Source organism: Schistocerca americana, chromosome 5 (genome assembly GCF_021461395.2).
Source record: "Schistocerca americana isolate TAMUIC-IGC-003095 chromosome 5, iqSchAmer2.1, whole genome shotgun sequence".
Lineage (NCBI taxonomy): Eukaryota > Metazoa > Arthropoda > Insecta > Orthoptera > Acrididae > Schistocerca > Schistocerca americana.
This window is the reverse complement of record NC_060123.1, coordinates 566,303,946-566,323,370: the sequence shown is the minus strand read 5'-3', so window position 1 is coordinate 566,323,370 and position 19,425 is coordinate 566,303,946. Positions and strand designations below refer to the sequence as shown.

General features: G+C 43.8%; 1 protein-coding gene across 1 annotated transcript in view; it reads left to right on the top strand.

The window, feature by feature from the left end:
• LOC124615959 (cytochrome P450 6k1-like) overlaps window positions 1–18,847 on the top strand; it is an 83,424-nt gene extending 64,577 nt beyond the window's left edge. Inside the window, exons 5-8 of the mRNA XM_047144162.1 lie at window positions 5,578–5,768; window positions 7,483–7,704; window positions 10,060–10,308; window positions 18,515–18,847. Coding sequence (XP_047000118.1) covers window positions 5,578–5,768; window positions 7,483–7,704; window positions 10,060–10,308; window positions 18,515–18,681 — 829 coding nt within the window. The 3' untranslated portion in view covers window positions 18,682–18,847. The remainder of the gene's footprint in view (window positions 1–5,577; window positions 5,769–7,482; window positions 7,705–10,059; window positions 10,309–18,514) is intronic.
• Window positions 18,848–19,425: the final 578 nt, after the last annotated feature.

Below are 19,425 nucleotides of genomic sequence, written 5' to 3'. Positions count from 1 at the left end.
GGGTATTCAAAAACTGGTACAACGTTATGACAAGTGTCTCAATATTGACGGAAATTATGTAGAAAACTAGATTAAGATACAGGCTTTCATGTAAAAATTATTGAGATATCTTAGCACGTCTTTTTTTAATTTCAAAACGGTAGTTACTAAAAAACACACCTTGTATATGACGCCACCGCGAGCAGATGATGAAGAGAGAAAAAATATATGAGGATATAGGACGGGTAATTCAGTACGTAAGGGGTGATGAGCATCTAATAGTCATGGGGAATTGAAATGCGGTTGTAGGGGAAGGAGTAGAAGAAAGGATTACGTGAGAATGTGCGGTTGGTACTAGAAATGAAAGAGGAGAAAGACTAATTGAGTATTGCAGTAGGTTTCAGCTAGCAATAGTGAATACTCTGTTCAATAATCACAAGAGCAGGAGGTGTATTTGGGAAAGGCCGGTGTGTGTGGGGGGGGGGGGGGGGGGGGGGGGTACGGGAAAATTTCATTTAGATTACACATAGTAGACAGAGATTCCGAAATCAAATACTGGTTTGTGAGGCGTACGCAGGAGCAGATATAGACTCAGACCACAATGTAGTGGTAATAAAGGGTAGGACGAAGTTTAAGAGATTAATCAGGAAGAATCAGCATGCAAAGACTTGGGATACGGAAGCACTAAGGAATGACGAGACACGCTTGAAGTTCTCTAAGGGTATAGATACACAAATAAGGAATAGCCCAATAGGCAATCCAGTTGAAGGGGAATGGACATCTCTAAACAGTTGGTACGAAAAACATAGGTACAAAGGAGGTAACTGCGAAGAAACCATGGGTAACAGAGGAAATACTTCAGTTGATGGCTGGAAGAAGGAAACTCAAAAATGTTCAGGGAAATTCAGGAGTACAGAAATACACGTGGCTGAGGAATTAATTAAATAGGAAGTTCCGGAAAGCTAAGACGAAATGGCTGCATGAAAAACGTAACGAAATCGAAAAATAAATGATTGTCGGAAGGAGTGACTCGGCGTATAGGAGAGTCAAAACAGCCTCCGGTGAAATTAAAAGCAAGAGTGGTAACATTAAGAGTGCAACGAGAATTCCATTGTTAAATGCCGAGGAGAGAGCAGATAGGAGGAGAGAGTACATTGAAGGCCTCTATGACGGGGAAGATTTGTCTGCAAGTGCGAGAATTATCGCACAATCATCTTAACAGCTCATGCATCCAAATTGCTGACAAGAATAATACACAGAAGAATGGAATCTAAAAATTGAGGATGTGTTAGGTGACGATCAGTTTGGCTTTAGGAAAGGTAAAGGCGCCAGAGAAGAAATTCTGACCTTGAGGTTGATAGTGGAAGCAAGACTAAAGAAAAATCAAGACATGTTTCTAGGATTTGTCGACGCGGAAAAAGCGTTAGACAACGCAAATGATGCAAGATGTTCGAAGTCCTGAGAAGAATAGGGGTGAGCTATAGGGAGACAAGGATAATATACAATATGTACAAGAGCCATGAGGGAATAGTAAGAGTGAACGACCAAGAACGAAATGCTGGGAATAAATAGGGTGTAATACAGGGATAAAGTCTTTCGCCCCTACTGTCCAATCTGTACAACGAATAAGCAATGATGGAAATAAAAGAAAGGTTCAGGAGTGGAATTAAAACTGAAAGTGAAAGGATAACAATGATACGATTCACCGCTGTCATTGCTATTCTGAGTGAAAGTGCAGATTTACATCAGCTACTAAATAGAATGAAGGGTCTACAGAGTACAGAATACATATTGAGAGTAAATCGAAGAAAGGCGAAAGCAATTAGAAGCAGCAAAAATGAGAACAGCGAGAAACTTCATATCAGGATTGATGGCCAGGAAGTAGATGTTGTTAAGGAATTCCACTGCCTACGCAACAAAATAATCAATGACGGACACAGGAAGAAGGACATCAAAAGAAGACCATCACTGTCAACAAGGGCGTTTTTGGCCAAGAGGAGCCTACAAGTATCAAACATAGGACTTAATACGAGGAAAAAATTTTTGAGAACATACGTTTGGAACACAACACAGTGTGTTGGCGAAACATGGACTGTGGAAAAAACTCTAGAGGAGGACAGAGGTTGCAATACATCAAGCAAATACACTACTGGCCATTAAAATTGCTACACCAAGAAGAAATGCAGATGATAACGGGTATTCATTGGACAAATATATTATACTAGAACTGAGATGTGATTACATTTGCACGCAATTTAGGTGCATAGATCCTGAGAAATCAGTACCCAGAACAATCACCTCTGGGCGTAATAACGGCCTTGATACGACTGGGCATTGAGTCATACAGAGCTTGGATGGCGTGTACAGGTACAGCTGCCCATGCAGCTTCAACACGATACCACAGTTCATCAAGAGTAGTGACTGGCGTATTGTGACGAGCCAGTTCCTCGGCCACCATTGACCAGACGTTTTCAATTGGTGAGAGATCTGGAGAAAGTGCTGGCCAGGGCAGCAGTCGAACATTTTCTGTATCCAGAAAGGCCCGTACAGGACCTGCAACATGCAGTCGTGCGTTATCCTGCTGAAATGTAGGGTTTCGCAGGGATCGAATGAAGGGTAGAGCCACGGGTCGTAACACATCTGAAATGTAACGTCCACTGTTCAAAGTGCCGTCAATGCGAACAAGAGGTGACCGAGGCGTGTAACCAATGGCACCCCATACCATCACGCCGGATGATGCGCCATTATGGCGATGACGAATACACGCTTCTAATGTGCGTTCACTACGATGTCGCCAAACACGGATGCGACCATCGTGATGCTGTAAACAGAACCTGGATTCATCCGAAAAAATGACGTTTTGCCATTCGTGCACCCAGGTTCGTCGTTGAGTACACCATCGCAGGCGCTCCTGTCTGTGATGCAGCGTCAAGGGTAACCGCAGCCATGGTCTGCGAGCTGATAGTCCATGCTGCTGCAAACGTCGTCGAACTGTTCGTGCAGATGATGGTTGTCTTGCAAACGTCCCCATCTGTTGACTCTGGGATCGAGACGTAGCTGCACGATCCGTTACAGCCATGCTGATGCCTGTCATCTCGACTGCTAGTGATACGAGGCCGTTGGGGTCCAGCACGGCGTTCCGTATTACTCTCCTGAACTCACCGATTCCATATTCTGCTAATAGTCATTGGAACTCGACCAATGCGAGCAGCAATGTCGTGATACAATAAACCGCAATAGCGATAGGGTACAATCCGACCTTTATCAAAGTCGGAAACGTGATGGTACGCATTTCTCATCCTTACACGAGGCATCATAACAACGTTTCAAAAATGGTTCAAATGGCTCTGAGCACTATGGGACTTAACATCTATGGTCATCAGTCCCCTAGAACGTAGAACTACTTAAACCTAACTAACCTAAGGACAGCACACAACACCCAGTCATCACGAGGCAGAGAAAATCCCTGACCCCGCCGGGAATCGAACCCGGGAAACCAACGTTTCACCAGGCAACGCCGGTCAACTGCTGTTTGTGTATTAGAAATTGGTTGGAAACTTTCCTCATGTTAGCACGTTGTAGGTGTCGCCACCGGCACCAACCTTGTGTGAATGCTCTGAAAAGTTAATCATTTGTGTATTACTGCATCTTCTTCCTGTCGGTTAAATTTCACGTCTGTAGCACGTCACCTTCGTGGTGTAGCAATTTTAATGGCCAGTAGTGTAATTGAAGACATAGGCTGCAAGTGCTACTCTGAGATGAAGAGGTTGGCACAGGCGGGTCGCAATCAAAGCAGTCGTAAGACTGATTTATCTCCCCTTCCACGCCACCTGCTTGACCAAAATTCTCAAATTATACCGCACACTACTGATGTAGTGCCGCTTCTCATTAGCTTTATTACTCGCGGCTACTTAGCGACTGCTATAAGAGTTCGAGGTTGCAGTGTATGTGCACTGAGGGGAAACCCCTGTGATGGCTACATGTATCACCAAGGCGCAGCATCGCAAGGCCTATGTTTTATAGGGAATGATAATAATAATATTAATGTAATAATGGGCCTGTGTAATGTTTAGTTCAAATTCCAAATGGGCATGAAATAGTGTATTGATAGCAACCATCCATGTTTTCACCTGGGAATGTTTGAGAAAATGTTGAAAAAGCCAAATCAGTATAGTTGTATCATTTTGCTGTCCAGAGACATTAAAGCAATAATACTTCGTAAATAGGTAGGTGCAAGTATTTCACAATAGCAATAATTACTCTCACCTGGATCTTAATTGCACCAACGAAAAAAATAAGCATTCCAAGAGGTAAACCTGTAACCTGCCCTTGAAAAAAGACACAAATCGCCTTAATTTGCTGCGAAAGTATGTTGATCAACAAAGCACTCTTTTCAGAACGGCAGAGAGTGGCAAATGTCCCATACACAGATTGTTTGCCTTCCGTTGAGTGAATGGTTGCTGTTGTTCCTTTTAAACAGGTTAATACTGTCAACACAAATCTCATGACTGTGTAGATGTACTGTCATGTCGAGATAAGGACTACAGATTCTTAAATAATGGCCTACGTTGGTTCAGGGCTGAAAATGTGTGAAATCTTATGGGACTTAACTGCTAAGGTCATCAGTCCTTAAGCTTACACACTACGTAACCTAAATTATCCTAAGGACAAACACACACACCCATGCCCGAGGGAGGACTCGAAACTCCGCCGGAATCAGCCGCACAGTCCATGGCTGCAACGCCCCAAACCGCTCGGCTAATCCCGCGCGGCTTCAGGGCTGAAAACTTTGTACTATTCTAATGGCATTCATAGGAAATAGATGTACAAAAGATTGTATATCAAATGAGTATCTCCATAATATGACTCCAGGATATTAAGAAATAAGTCTGTAAAGTGAATCACCTGAAAAGATCCAATATATTAATAGTGGAAACAGATGCGTTGGACACTGTAAGTCGAAATTCGGCCGCAAACACATCCTAAGCGACGTATCAGTATACTGACATACTAAATGAGGTGAAGGTAAAAATGTTACTATTTTTGTTCTCCATACTCATGGACCGCCGCAGAATAAAAGTTGGTGACACAGAACTTAATGTAGCAAATGCTTCAATGAAACTCCCATCTCACGCTATATTTGTCGTCAGCTGCATCCCTATCTTATCGGTGTGAAAACTGATTATACAGTATAATACGTGAGAGCGTTGGTTACGTTGAGCTGTGCGATCTGTGTTTAATCTTCTTTAGATTGAAATCATGGCTGGGGAAACCACCTTGATTTTCATTTACAGTTTACAGTTCCTTTGTGTTGCTGCTAAGAAATAGTTGCTGAAAGAAAATACGTAATACCCTCAATTCGCACAATTTCAGAAGACGTGGACAAGTACGCTGATTATCAACGTTCAATGGGTTATTCTCTACACTTGAAAATTGATACAGAGCGGAAACTACGTAGCAGTGGTCAAAACAATATAAAATAAAATGAGGTTTTAATCCTAACAATAGCAGCGTGGTTGGCAAGTTTATATAATTCAAAAAAATTGTGGTGACTGTGGATTCTATTGTAACTAAAACATTCCTTTCCCTTGTTTACAGAGTTGATTCTGGAACGCAAGAGGTGTCCGCATTCTTCCGAAACATGGTCAGACAGACAGTAGAGTACCGAGAGAAGCACAACGTAACGCGAAACGATTTCATGAACCTACTCGTACAACTGAAGAACAAAGGTTTCATCGACGGAGAGAAGATAGGCGACAAGGGAGAAAACAAGGACATCGACAACTGGAGTAAGTGCAGACGTATGAAGGTGTTATAAGACAGGAAGAAAGCCGTGTCACGGAATTAGCAGCAAGTAAAGAATTGTTGGTGTTGCATCGTTAAAAATTAGTGAACGAGGGTTCTGCAGCAGCCTTAATACATTCTACACTAGCCGCAAAAAATCATTTCCTTAGAGGATTAAAGATGGTAAAGCGTTTTCACGTAAATGTTCTTCACTAATACTAACATTTACACCATCTCAACATTTTATTTTCGTTGTTATTGTTTTTTGAAGGCGTATCGGTTTTGCAGTACTTTCGATCTATTTGGGTTACAATGGTTTTTTATATTTTATTCTCATTTAGTTCACTAACGTGTAGCAAGAAAATTACGTAAGTAGTACATGTGATGATTAAAAAAATGTTTTTCGGCGATACCACTCATTATAAGATAATGGAATCTGACAGATTCATGTTGACTGATTGCATAATATGCAGCAGCACGTATGACAATCATTATTAAAAAAAGGTGAAATACGCAAAATAGATAATTATAAGGATGCAAAGGGACAGAATCTTGCGCGATATCTCTCAGGACATCCAAAATCTCTGTCAATCAATGCTAGGCCGAATAACTTCTTTTATAAGGGCCAGAGGTGCACCAAAGCGTTATTGAGTTGCTTAATTTGTGACATTCGTTCCTTTGAATAAATCATCGAATTTTTCTGAAATTGTAATCATTTGTTTTTCTGTGTACGTGTACCACGCATCTACCGATTTCCGTCCCATTCGGATAATTCGTTCGTGGTGCGACATTCTTTTCTTTTAAAGTGTATTAAATTTCCTGAATTCTTAACAAAACATGAAAATAAAAAATTTAAAAAGATATCTGTGAAATCTTTTGGGAAATAATTTATGTAAAAGTAAGAAATAAAAACGATTAGAGAATTGTATGATGTAACTCTGTCGTACATGATTTCGAGTATCATTCAGAGTCATGTCAAAGTTTATCTTGTCTATTTTATTTCTTATATTCAGAGAAATTATTTCACAAAACCTTTGACGGTTTTTTATAAAATTTTATTTGGTTATTTTTCTGCCGTGGCAACGGCCTTGCCGCAGTGGATACACCGATTCCCGTAAGATCACCCAAGTTAAGCGCTGTCGGGCGTGGTCGGCATTTGTATGGGTGACCTTCCAGGTCGCCATGCGCTGTTGCCATTTGTCGGGGTGCACTCAGCCTCGTGATGCCAATTGAGGAACTACTCGACCGAATACTAGCGGCTCCGGTCAAGAATACCATCATAACGACCGGGAGTGCGGTGTGCTGACCCCACGCCCCTCCTATCCGCATCCTCCACTGAGGATGACACGGCGGTCGGATGGTCCCAGTGGGTCGTGGCCTGAAGACGGAGTGCTTTATTTTTCTGCCGTAATTGCCGATTTCGAAGTGAAGTTCGACTGCTTTGTATTCAGCCGATAACTGCTTAACTAATATATGGTTCTACCAACTCTGGATGAATTTATGACTGTGATAAATCGTCAAAAAGCAGAAAATGTCATGATCTTAAATCAGTTTATACCTCTGAGTGCAAGACACTACACTACACGGAACAATTTATTAAACCACAACTCGAGTGTTTTCAGTAGTCTCTGTGTGCCAGACCGGAGAATTTTCGCTGTTTACCTGTGTGTAAGTTTTCGCACGGACCCTGACGGCGCCCTCTGTTTCTGTTCCGTCCAGAGTTGTCTCTGGATGAGGTGGCCGCGCAGGCGTTCGTCTTCTACCTGGCGGGCTTCGAGACGTCGTCGACGACGATGAGCTTTGCGCTGTACGAGCTGGCCCTCAACCCGGACGTGCAGAAGAGGCTACAGGAGGAGGTGGACGCCGCGATGCAGAAGAACAACAGACAGCTGACATACGAAGCCATTGCCGAGATGCCGTACCTGGACAAGGTCGTCTCAGGTGAGGCCTTGCACCAGCACCCATTGAGTTTATTTATTTCGGCAAGGTTTTACGGCAACGACTTCGTCATCTCCATCCAGACCACATGACACATTACAAGGTTTATTAAGCGTAACAAATTGCTATCTTTTTTAGTAGCTGTTTATCGTAGTTCCCTATAGCAGTGAAGGATTCCAAGTGACGAAGGGTAAGGGATACCTCCTACTATCGTAACCGCTCTCCTTTTGCACGGCGTAGTGCAGCAACTCGACGTGGTTCATGGATTCAACAAGTCGTTGGAAGTCCCCTGCAGAAATGCTGAGTCATGCATGCTGCCTCGATAGCCGTCCATAATTGCGAAAGTGTTGCGGGTGCAGAATTTTGTGGACGAATTGACCTCTCGATTATGCCCCATAAATTTTCGATAGAATACATGTCGGCCGATCTCGGTGGCCATATGATTGGCTGGAATTGTCCAGAATGCTCTTCAAGCTAACCGCGTGCTATTGTGATCTGGAAAATGGCGCATTATCATCCACAAAAAAAAAAAAAAAAAAAAAAAAATCCATCGTTGTCTGGGAACAAATGATAACCAAGTATCAGAACAGAACTATTTAGAATCAATGATCGGTTCAGTTGGACCAGAGGACCCAGTTCGTCCCGTGTAAGCACAGTGCATTGCGTTATGGAGCCACCACCACCAACTTGCACAGGGCCTTCCTGACAACTTGGGTTCATGACTCCGTGGGGTCTCCGCCACACCCGAGCCCTACCATCAGATATTATCAGGACTCATACGACCAGGACCAGGTCACGGTTTTCCAGTCGTTTAGGGTCCAGCCGATAAGGTCACGGGCCCAGGAGAGGCGCTGCTGGCGACGTCGTGCTGTCAGCAAAGGAAATCGCTTTGGTTGACTTCTGCCTTAGACCATTAACGCCAGATTTCGCCGCACTGTCATAACGGATACGTTCGTCGTACGTAACACATTGATTTGTGCGGTTATTTCATCCAGTGGTGTTTCTCTGTTAGCACTGACGACCCAAACACAATCATCGCTGCTCTCGTTCGTTAAGTGAAGGCAATCGGCCACATTATTGTCTGTGATAAGAGATTATGTCTGAAACGTGATATACATAAACACCCTTGACACTGTGGATCTGAGACTATTGAATTTCCCGACGATTTTCCAAATAGGATGTCCTATGCGTCTAGCTCCAACTACCATTCGACGTTCAAAGTCTGTTAATTCGCATTCGGGTGGCCATAATCACGTCGGAAACCTTTTAATATGACTAACCTGAGTACAAATGATAGCTTCGCAAATGCACTGCTGTTTTATACCTAGTGTATGCGATTCTACCCCATGTGTACATATGCCTACCGCTATTTCACGACTTTTGTCGCCTCAGTTAAGTTTTCACTTCTGTTATTTGACCGTAGATTACCTATCATTTCTCTCTGTATGAACGCTAGGAGCCAGAAAAATTGGAAAGTGACCTAACGTAGCAAAAGATGTTCTCAAAATTTTCGGAATGTTGACACAGACAGGCATCAGTTTCGTCATTCCGCTTTACCGAAAGTGCTGGATTACGAAATCAGCCTTTTCATATCACATACCTGTTGTTGTCTTCTTGGTTATTCGAAATGTGTAACAAAAAGGACATGCGTCGCATTACTGGTTCAAATATGAATTAAAGATTAGAAAAAAATCTGAAACGACTTGATGACGCTGTGTTATTGACGAATGCACTATGACATTTTCTGTTTTACACAGCTTCTGTCTGCTAATGTTCTGGGGCATCTAAAATGATGTCGGCGGCTTCAAAACGTAAGTTTGACATCATCTAACCTTATTATGTCTCCATGCATCGGGCAGAGCCCCAAAGGCCTCTTCCGCTGCAGACGATTTGTCGCAGAATTGTGAAACATTTTTTACGCTCACGTATGAGATTCTTGGAGAACAAGAATCTCAAACACAAAAATCAACATGGTTTCACAACATTTTGTAAAGCTTATACAGCTCTATTTGTAAATAGGATCCATTGAACCGAACATAATCATACTCGCAATGATAGTTCGATGCCCCATCCCTGGATTTGTGGAAGGCTTACACGATCGCACCGTCCCGTAGTGAACAGGATGCGAGCTTACGAAATATCGGACCAACATTGTGTCTGGATTCAAACTTTCCTAGAACAGATCGTAACGAAAGAAGATTAACGAGCTTAGCTAAAGCACTGAAACTTGTGTTTTCTTTGCTGTTTATTTCTATTGCTGCCTATGTATTGTTTTCTACTGCCATTAACAGCACAATTCATGAACTGATTTTATGACTACCACCATGACTGTGACATCGTTGCTTATTTTTTTCCCAGAAACGCTGAGAATGTACCCTCCAGGCGCAGTTCTTCAACGGAAAACTACACGGCGTTACAAGATTCCGGATGGGCCAGAGCTCGAAGAGGGTACAATTGTTTTCATCCCAGTTTACGCACTTCACATGGATCCAAAATACTTTCCGGAGCCACAACGCTTCAACCCCGAGCACTTCTCGGAGGAGAAGAAAGCCACGAGGCACCCTTACGTGTATCTGCCGTTTGGTGAAGGTCCGCGCAACTGTATAGGTAAGTTCATGTTAGGGTCACTAAGCAGACATGAATGTGCGCTGACTTCGTCATTCTCTGCTAAATCTTGGACTGGAGAAATCAGTGTCCACTCTCTTTGCATGTGTACAGACATGAGTAAGGACTGCAATAGGAACGTAATTATAGTAAGACCTGACAGAATCATACCTTAGTTAAGAAACATCCTGTGCAAATTTGCCTAGAATTGCCAGTTGTATGTTTTGGGGCACAGGTTAGGTGTTGAAGTGAGGACGTGTAGACGCAAAACGGTCAGTCTATACTGACAGGCGTAGTCTTCTCAGTGGTGCAGTGCGACAACGCAGAAAACATCAGATCGTATAGTTGGTGACGTGTTTGTGGGAAGACTGTCCGACACAGAGAAAAAACAAACAACACACTGATGTGTGTACAAATTACTGTACAACATACAAAAATATCTGCACTTTTACCCGTTACATCCTGCATGAGACGTAGCAAAAATTCAAAGGTCTCTGAAAATAACAGTAACCGGTAATAGGTTAAAACAGGGTGTTCATTAATTTTGAGTGTCAATCTTTGTTTTAGTTTTTAGGAGCAATTTTCAAAGCTAAATCGTTGCTCCCAATGTAGCCACTAACAAAGGACCGTTTTTGTGCGTGGTTGCCTCGATATGATGATGCCAAATCTCGCACAACAATGTCGAGGCAGACATTCGCGGCGCTGAGCCCTCTCGTAGAGTTACTCATCTAGGCAGTTTGTGCATCTCAGTATTAATACAACTTCTGAAATGGAATCACAAAGTAGTTATTTTTGACTCATCGTTCTGGAATCGACTAAGGTAACCCGTAACCGAGCAAAGTCAAATCCAGCAAAAAAGCAACAATCCAAAATCATAACACAGTAGAACTTCAGTCTATGCCGGTTTTCTCAACTGTGTAAATGACCGACTTCCATTCTACAGTTTGTTTTGACACACAGAACTATAGTGTTGTTGCAAGGGGTTTTTCAAGAAAATTCAAACAGGGTGTCACTACAGTGAACGGAACATCGAAATACACTACTGGCCATTAAAATTGCTACACCAAGAAGAAATGCAGATGATAAACGGGTATTCATTGGACAAATATATTATACTAGAACTGACATTTGATTGCATTTTCACGCAATTTGGGTGCATAGATCCTGAGAAATCAGTAACCATAACAACCACATCTGGCCGTAATATCGCCCTGATACGCCTGGGAATTGAGTGAAACAGAGCTTGGATGTCGTGTACAGGTACAGCTGCCCATGCAGCTTCAACAGGATACCACAGTTCATCAAGAGTAGTGACTGGCGTATTGTGACGAGCCAGTTGCTCGGCCACCATTGACCAGACATTTTCAATTGGTGAGAGATCTGGAGAATGTGCTGGCCAGGGCAGCAGTCGAACATTTTCTGTATCCAGAAAGGCCTATAGAGGACCTGCAACATGCGGTCGTGCATTATCCTGCTGAAATGTATGGTTTCGCAGGGATCTAATGAAGGATAGAGACACGGGTCGTAACACATCTGAAATATAACGTCCACTGTTCAAAGTGCTGCCAATGCGAACAAGAGGTGGCCGAGACGTGCAAACAATGGCTCCCCATACCATCACGCCGGGTGACACGCCAGTACGGCGGTGACGAATACACGCTTCCAATGTGCGTTCAACGCGATGTCGCCAAACACGGATGCGACCATCACGATGCTATAAACAGAACCTGGATTCATCCGAAAAAATTACGTTTTGCCATTCGTGCACCCAGGTTCGTCGTTGAGTACACCATCGCAGGCGCTCCTGCCTGTGGTGCAACGTCAAGTGTAATCGCAGCCATGGTCTCTAGCTGATAGACCATGCTGCTGCAAACGTCGTCGAGCTGTTTGCGCAGATGGTTGTTGTCTTGCAAACGTCCGTATCTGTTGACTCAGGGATCGAGACGTGGCTGCACGATCCGTTACAGCCATGCAGATAAGATGTCTGTCATCTTGACTGCTAGTGATACGAGACCGTTGGGATCCAGCACGGCGTTCCGTATTACGCTCCTGAACCCACCGATTCCATATTCTGATAACAGTCATTGGATCTCGACCAACGCGAGCAGCAATGTCGCCATGCGATAAACCGCAATCGCGATAGGCTACAATCCTACCTTTATCGAAGTCGGAAACGTGATGGTACGCATTTCTCCTCCTTATACGAGGCATCACAACAACGTTTCACCAGGCAACGCCGGTCAACTCCTTTTTGTTTATGAGAAATCGGTTGGAAACTTTCCTCATGTCAGCACGTTGTAGGTGTCGCCACCGGCGCCAGCCTTGTGTGAATGATCTGAAAAGCTAATCATTTGCATATCACAGCATCTTCTTCCTGTCGGTTAAATTTCGCGTCTGTACCACGTCATCTTCGTGATGTGGCAATTTTAATGTCCAGTAGTGTATGCATTCCAAATGCTGGCATTTGCACAGGCGCCAACGGAACGGGAAGGGACAAAACGTCAACGTTAAAGAAGATTGGGAAGAGGTTTTGACGTTGACATATGTGGGGGATCAGGGGTAACGAGTGGGATGGGACAGTGGTGTCGTCTGGTAATAGAATATGGTAACCTCACAGCGATCAATTGCCTAATAGTAGTGGATTTCCTTCTTTTGCGTCTTCTTAACCTTTATTTTTATTAATTTCTTTGTTTTCGTAACATATTTTGAAAGTTACATGAGGATTTTGAAATTTGTTCTATGATTGTTCTTTTGCGTATTGGGCCAAATATTTGAAAACTTAAATAAATGAAACAATTTTCATTAAACTATTACTAGAAAAATGCATTTTTTGGTGTTATTAGTACTTGGAAGGAAAAAAATGAATAAAGCGAAAAGGCGCTATGCATTGCTCTCTGAGTATTAAGTGATGTCTTTGTACTTACATATTTTCTCGAGCAAATATGTACGAACTCTAGAAAGAAATTCACATGTCCCACACTAAGATCATTCCGCAACAAGAATGGCGAATTTTCATGATAGAGTAAACGCTCCTGGTTTCCTGCAGACACTTCTCTGCTGCAGTGCGAATGTCAAGTGCATCACGCACGCGACTGACGTGGGGTAGTAACTGGAAACGTCCTCCAAAGAGAAAGTTGGCGGGACGGTACGATTATTGTCCGGCCAAACGGTTAAATTGTACGCAGATTAATCGCGAAATTCTGGTAGTATATCGACCAAATGCAATGTCGCAACCAGCTGTTGTGAAACGGTGCCATATATTTGATCAAGGCTGCACCGATGTTGCCGATGCTGATAGGGAAATCCAGACGTTGCACTATACTATTTCAATCACTTCGCCAAGATGAAATAACGTCTGGCAAGAGAGAGATTTTCAAAATATGGGACGTTCACAGAGCGGGTCTCGAATATCACCGTGACCAAGATGTGGACCTGCTATCCAGCAATTGAAAGACTGGTAGAACATTCGAACCATTGTTTACAGAGACTTTGTGACTATGATCGATATTGTCTGTGTCACTTTGGTGTGTAGTGAAGCAGTCAATATACGAGGGTGAGTCAAATGAAAACCTTAAATATTTTTTTAAATATTATTTACTGTGCAGAAGTGGTACAAAGCTGTATCACTTTTCAACGTAATCTCCCCCACGCTCAATGCAAGTCCTCCAGCGCTTACAACGTACATAAATTGCTTTAGAAAAAAATTCTTTTGGTAGTCCGCGCAACCACTCATGCACCGCGTGGCGTACCTCTTCATCAGAACGGAACTTGTTTCCTCCCATTGCGTCTTTGAGTCGTCCAAACATATGGAAATCACTTGGGGCAAGGTCTGGTGAGTATGATGGATGAGGAAGACACTCAAAATGCAAGTCTGTGATTGTTGCAACTGTTGTACGGGCAGTGTGGGGTCTTGCATTGTCATGTTGCAAAAGGACACCTGCTGACAGCAATCCACGTCGCATTCATTTGATTGCAGGCCGCAGATGATTTTTTAAGAGATCTGGGTATGATGCGCTGGTGACAGTGGTCCTTCTAGGCATGTAATGCTCCAAAATGGCGCCTTTTTCGTCCCAAAAGAGAGTCAGCATAACCTTCCCTGCTGATGGTTCTGTTCGAAACTTCCTTGGTTTTGGTGATGAGGAATGGCGTCATTCCTTGCACGCTCTCTTCGTTTCCGGTTCGTGGAAATTAACCCAGGTTTCGTCCCCAGTAACGATTCTTGCAAGAAAGCCATCACCTTCTCGTTCAAAGCGGCGAAGAAGTTCTTCACGAACATCAACAAGCCGTTCTCTCATTTCAGGAGTCAGCTGCCGTGGCACCCATCTTGCAGACACTTTGTGAAACTGGAGCACATCATGCACAATATGGTGTGCTGACCCATGACTAATCTGTAAACATGCTGCAATGTCATTCAGTGTCACTCGGCGGTTTTCCTTCACTATGGCTTCAACTGCTGCAATGTTCCGTGGCGTCACAACTGGTTGTGCCTGACCTGGACGAGGAGCATCGTCCACTGAAGTCACACCATTTGCAAACTCCCTACTCCATTCGTAGACTTGCTGCTGTGACAAACATCCATCACCGTACTAAACCTTCATTCTTCGATGAATTTCAATAGGTTTCACACCTTCACTACGCAAAAACCGAATAACAAAACGCTGTTCTTCTCTGGTGCAAGTCGCAAGTGGGGCGGCCATCTTTATACTGATACTGTGACGGTATGTGTGCATCTGCACTATGCTGCCATCTACAGGCCATTCTGCACGCTGTTTGTAGCGCGGTTACCAACTTACAAGGTAACGGCGCGAAATTTCGATTTGTTATTACAAATATAAGGTTTTCATTTGACTCCCCCTCGTAAGTGATTGCCAGAAATATGAGTTGTTGTGCATCATATATTTCACGAAACTTATTATAGCCGTTGACCTGCTATAAGAATGTGTAACTTACTTTTTGAAGTCACCTCGTATGTGTTGATGTTTTGAAACGTTTGGGCGACAGTTTCCCTATTTTTTCAGTTTTCAGCAGTATGGAAAATTTATCATAAAACCTTTCTGTCAGGAACACATTGTGAATTTGGCCATTAATAGAATCCGCTTTGACTGCTAGTTCCTTGGTAATCTCCGTTACGTTTCTCATCATCTTCCTAGTTCTGTACATTCTGACTGTTTGTAGGAGGGTGATACCTCAGAAAGTCACTTTCGCCGTCCAATACTGGACTATGTGACGTGTCGCTGTATTGACGCCCTATCTAGAGTGAACACTCCGTCATTTGAATGTCTATCTATCGGTTGTGCCTTGTGTTGTGTTGGCAGAAGAGCCAACACCGTGTTACTAGTGGAGGCCGAAATGCACGCGTTTTAGCTCACGCAGGCTGGCGTGAGGAGGGAAGAACTATACTGAGGTGAGGTCTGGAACATGACAAGGAATTAGAATTCAGAAAGCGGACATAATTAGTTTGATACTTAACTTTAATCCATTAATGATGAACGTCGCTCTTGGCGGTACGTGATTCACAATATTATCTGTTCAGAATACATTCATAGTAACTGTATATGGCGCTTTGCTAGTTCGTAGCAAATGACGTAGCTCAAGGCTATGCTAAACTGTCGTCTCTGCAAATGAGAGTGTATGTAGACAGTGAACAATCGCTAGCAAAGTCGGCTGTACAACTGGAGCGAGTGCTAGGGAGTCTCTCTAGACTAGACCTGCCGTGTGGCGGCGCTCGGTCTGCAATCACTGATAGTGGCGGCACGCGGGTCCGACGAATACTAACGGACCGCGGCTGATTTAAAGGCTGGTGACACCACACCTTGTCCCACGGCTACGCCGGGTCGGCATGGTTAATCGGATTTGGCAAGGTTAGTTTAAGGGGTGGCGGGATGCCCTTCCTGCCCCCATCCCATACCCCCGGGGCAGAATGAGTGTATTCCAACTGTCTGCGACTTGTGTAATCCATGGAAAAGTGCGAATGTGTCCAGATGTCTGCGACACGTGTAACTGAGGCGGGACGTGGGAACCAGCACAGTATTCACCTATTGGGATATGGAAAACCACCAAAAAACAACATTCAGGCTGGCCATCGTAACTAATCCGCCGGAAGGGTTCGATCCGGGACTGGCGCGCATACCCAAGTTGACGTCGAGTATCAGTCGGCCTTGACGGTCGATGCATAGGAGTGAGTAAAAGTAGAGACTCGCAGTGACAAAAATCATTTCAACACTCACTCACAAACACGACGACGACGTTCCAGCGAAAATCACACAGCAGTACCATATTTGAAAGCAACGAATGATGACTTAGGTAACGAAAATCAGGTCCGCGTTTGTAGCTGACGGGTCAGCGCGGTTACTGCATTTCAGAGGAGCTGGGTTCGATTCCCAGTACTGCCAGCGATTTCTTTTCTTTGCTATAGGACAGGAAATCAAGTGAGAAGCTATTTCACCGAGTAGTAGCGGCTCCTGCTCACGTAAACTGATAACGTCCAGAAGGGCGGTGTCTTGATCCCACGCCACTCCATTCCGCACCCAGTGACGACATGGTGGGAGGATGAGGCGACGGTCTGTCGGTACCGAAGGCCACGTCAAGGCCTGTGGACGGAGTTTACATTCACGAGAGCAAAGCAGGCATATTTGATAATCTTGTGTATCAATCCATTAACCCTAGAACACTAAAAAGGGGAAAATGTCACATTGTTATCAAACCAACGTAAATTTCACTACTCCATATTTTATTCAAAAGGTGTCATAATTTATAGTTTATCGACTAGTTAATTACAATTGTAAGGTCTCCACTGGTGTGTCACACACAAAAAGTACAATGTCCCTGTTTTACACACTAAATTGAATGTATCAGATTGGTGGTAATCTCTAATTGGTACCAGGTGCAATTGTAAATTTTACGACGGTTTAGTCATATGGGGTTAATAAACAAAACAAAAAGTTTTGTTCTCACCCACTGCTTAGTTCACGAATGCTGAAAGGAATATTCTGATAATGTTTTTAGATCTGAAGTAAGATGACAGTAAAGTTTCGCAGTAAAGCTTTCGCAAATATTTTCATGTACTTGAAACCGTGCGCATTTCGTCTTAATCTTCTTACAGTACTCCTAACGAGATGTCTTCACCTCTTCAGTAAACAGGTCCAAACCCGAACCGGCTGCGTCGATAGCGGGCCTAGTGCAGCTGATGCTAAGGTTGCGACACGCGCGCACTGCCCAATTCAGATCACTGCGAAGTAACAATTGTTGGGCGAACAAAATTTTCCCTCCGTGTCCTATCGGCGTGTTCGCAGCTTCACTGCCGTGTATACGTGGGTTGTTTGGGGAAGGAGATCAGACAGCGAGGTCATCGGTCTCATCGGGTTAGGGAAGGGCGGGGAAGGAAGTCGGCCGTGCCTTTCAAAGGAGCCATCTTGGAATTTGCCTGGAGCGATTTAGGGAAATCACGGAAAACCTAAATCAGGATGGCCAGACCCGGGATTGAACCGTCGTCCTCCCGAATGCGAGTCCAGTGTGCGAACCACTGCGCCACCTCGCCCTGTGTGTACATGGCTCCATGGCTGCATTGTTTCACATGTTTGTGCTGTTAAAGAAGCACGAGGAAATGACATTCCAAGCTCGAGATAATAAATTTCTCGTCTGTGTACTATCTTACTACCAAATCCTTGCCAGCATCGGTTCCCCATCAGCTCGCTGAAGTTAAGCAATGTCGGACTTGGCTAACACTTAGATGGGTGACCGCCTGGTCTGCCGAGCGCCGTTGGCAAACGGAGTGCACTCAGCCCTTGTGAGGCAAATTGAGGAGCTACTTGATTGAGAAGTAGCAGCCTTGCTCACAACAACTGACACCGGCCGGGAGACCGGTGTACTGACCACGCTCTCCTCCATACTCGCATCCAGTGACGCCTATAGGCTCAGGAAGACACGGTGGTCGGTTAGTACCGCTACGGTCTTCCGAGGCCTGTTCTGACGGAGTTCAGTTTAGCATCCTATCTTAGGCGTCGAAGGCGCTCAGTCACTTTCACTATTCGGGACACCTGACAACAAATCTTTGGAAATCTATTGAATCAATTTTAACCAAGCATTATCAGTTAGGTACATAGAACTATTTCTTTACGCAGAGAGGTCTCAGACTTTTAATTTGTAATTGACATTGGTGGTGAAATTTTGAAGTGAGAGTTTTTGAACTAAATGGGTATTTATTTTTCAGGAATGCGACTCGGTCTGTTGCAGACCAAGATCGGACTGGCGTACCTCATGTCCAAGTTTGAGGTGCAGCGCTGTGAGCAAACCATTGTGCCAATGGAGTTCAGCAATGTGTCACAGGTCATAATGCCCGTCAGTGGGGTGCAACTGCGTTTGGCTATTAGGAAATAGATGCTGCGGGCCTTAGCTCTAATGTGTGAGAAAAGTGTAACAATTATTGTCACCAGAAAATGCAATCGAAATATACAGCTCTTCTATTGATCTGTACCATCTCTGCTGCATTTAAATATTTGTATGTATCCTAATGCTTCCTTAATAAACTATTTGTTATTATTTATTACGAAATATTTATTTGTATTGTCGTTTTGTTTTAAGTTCGATGAGGATTGTCACTTCCGCGCCCTTCGTGTATGAGTATTTATAAGCACCCGAAATTTCATAAAGTTTTATTGATAGTCGTCTGACTTGAAAAATTAAATTACATTTTGCACTGCGAAGCGATACCAAAGAGCTGGCTTGTTTATTTGCAGGACTGAGTCAGGTGTATACATGACCGTATATCTTATCCTCAGCAGATGAATGAAAGCGTATGTTGTCTCATTTCAGTAGTCCAGGTAATTTATCACCCGAGTGAAATGAACCAGTGGTCAGAATACTGGATAGAAGAAACAATGTACGTAAGAATTTAACGAAATATTACCGCAAAGAAGACACAGACACATAAACACACACGTACACACATTCACACACGCACACACACTCACACACGCACACACACACATACACACACACCTCCACGTAAACGTAGACAGGGTTGTCACAAACTGTCTGAAAAGCTTGTTGGGAAGTTGCAGCGTGGGTTGTGCCGAGGAATAATCGTAAAGCGCCGGCCGCGGTGGCCGTGCGGTTCTAGGC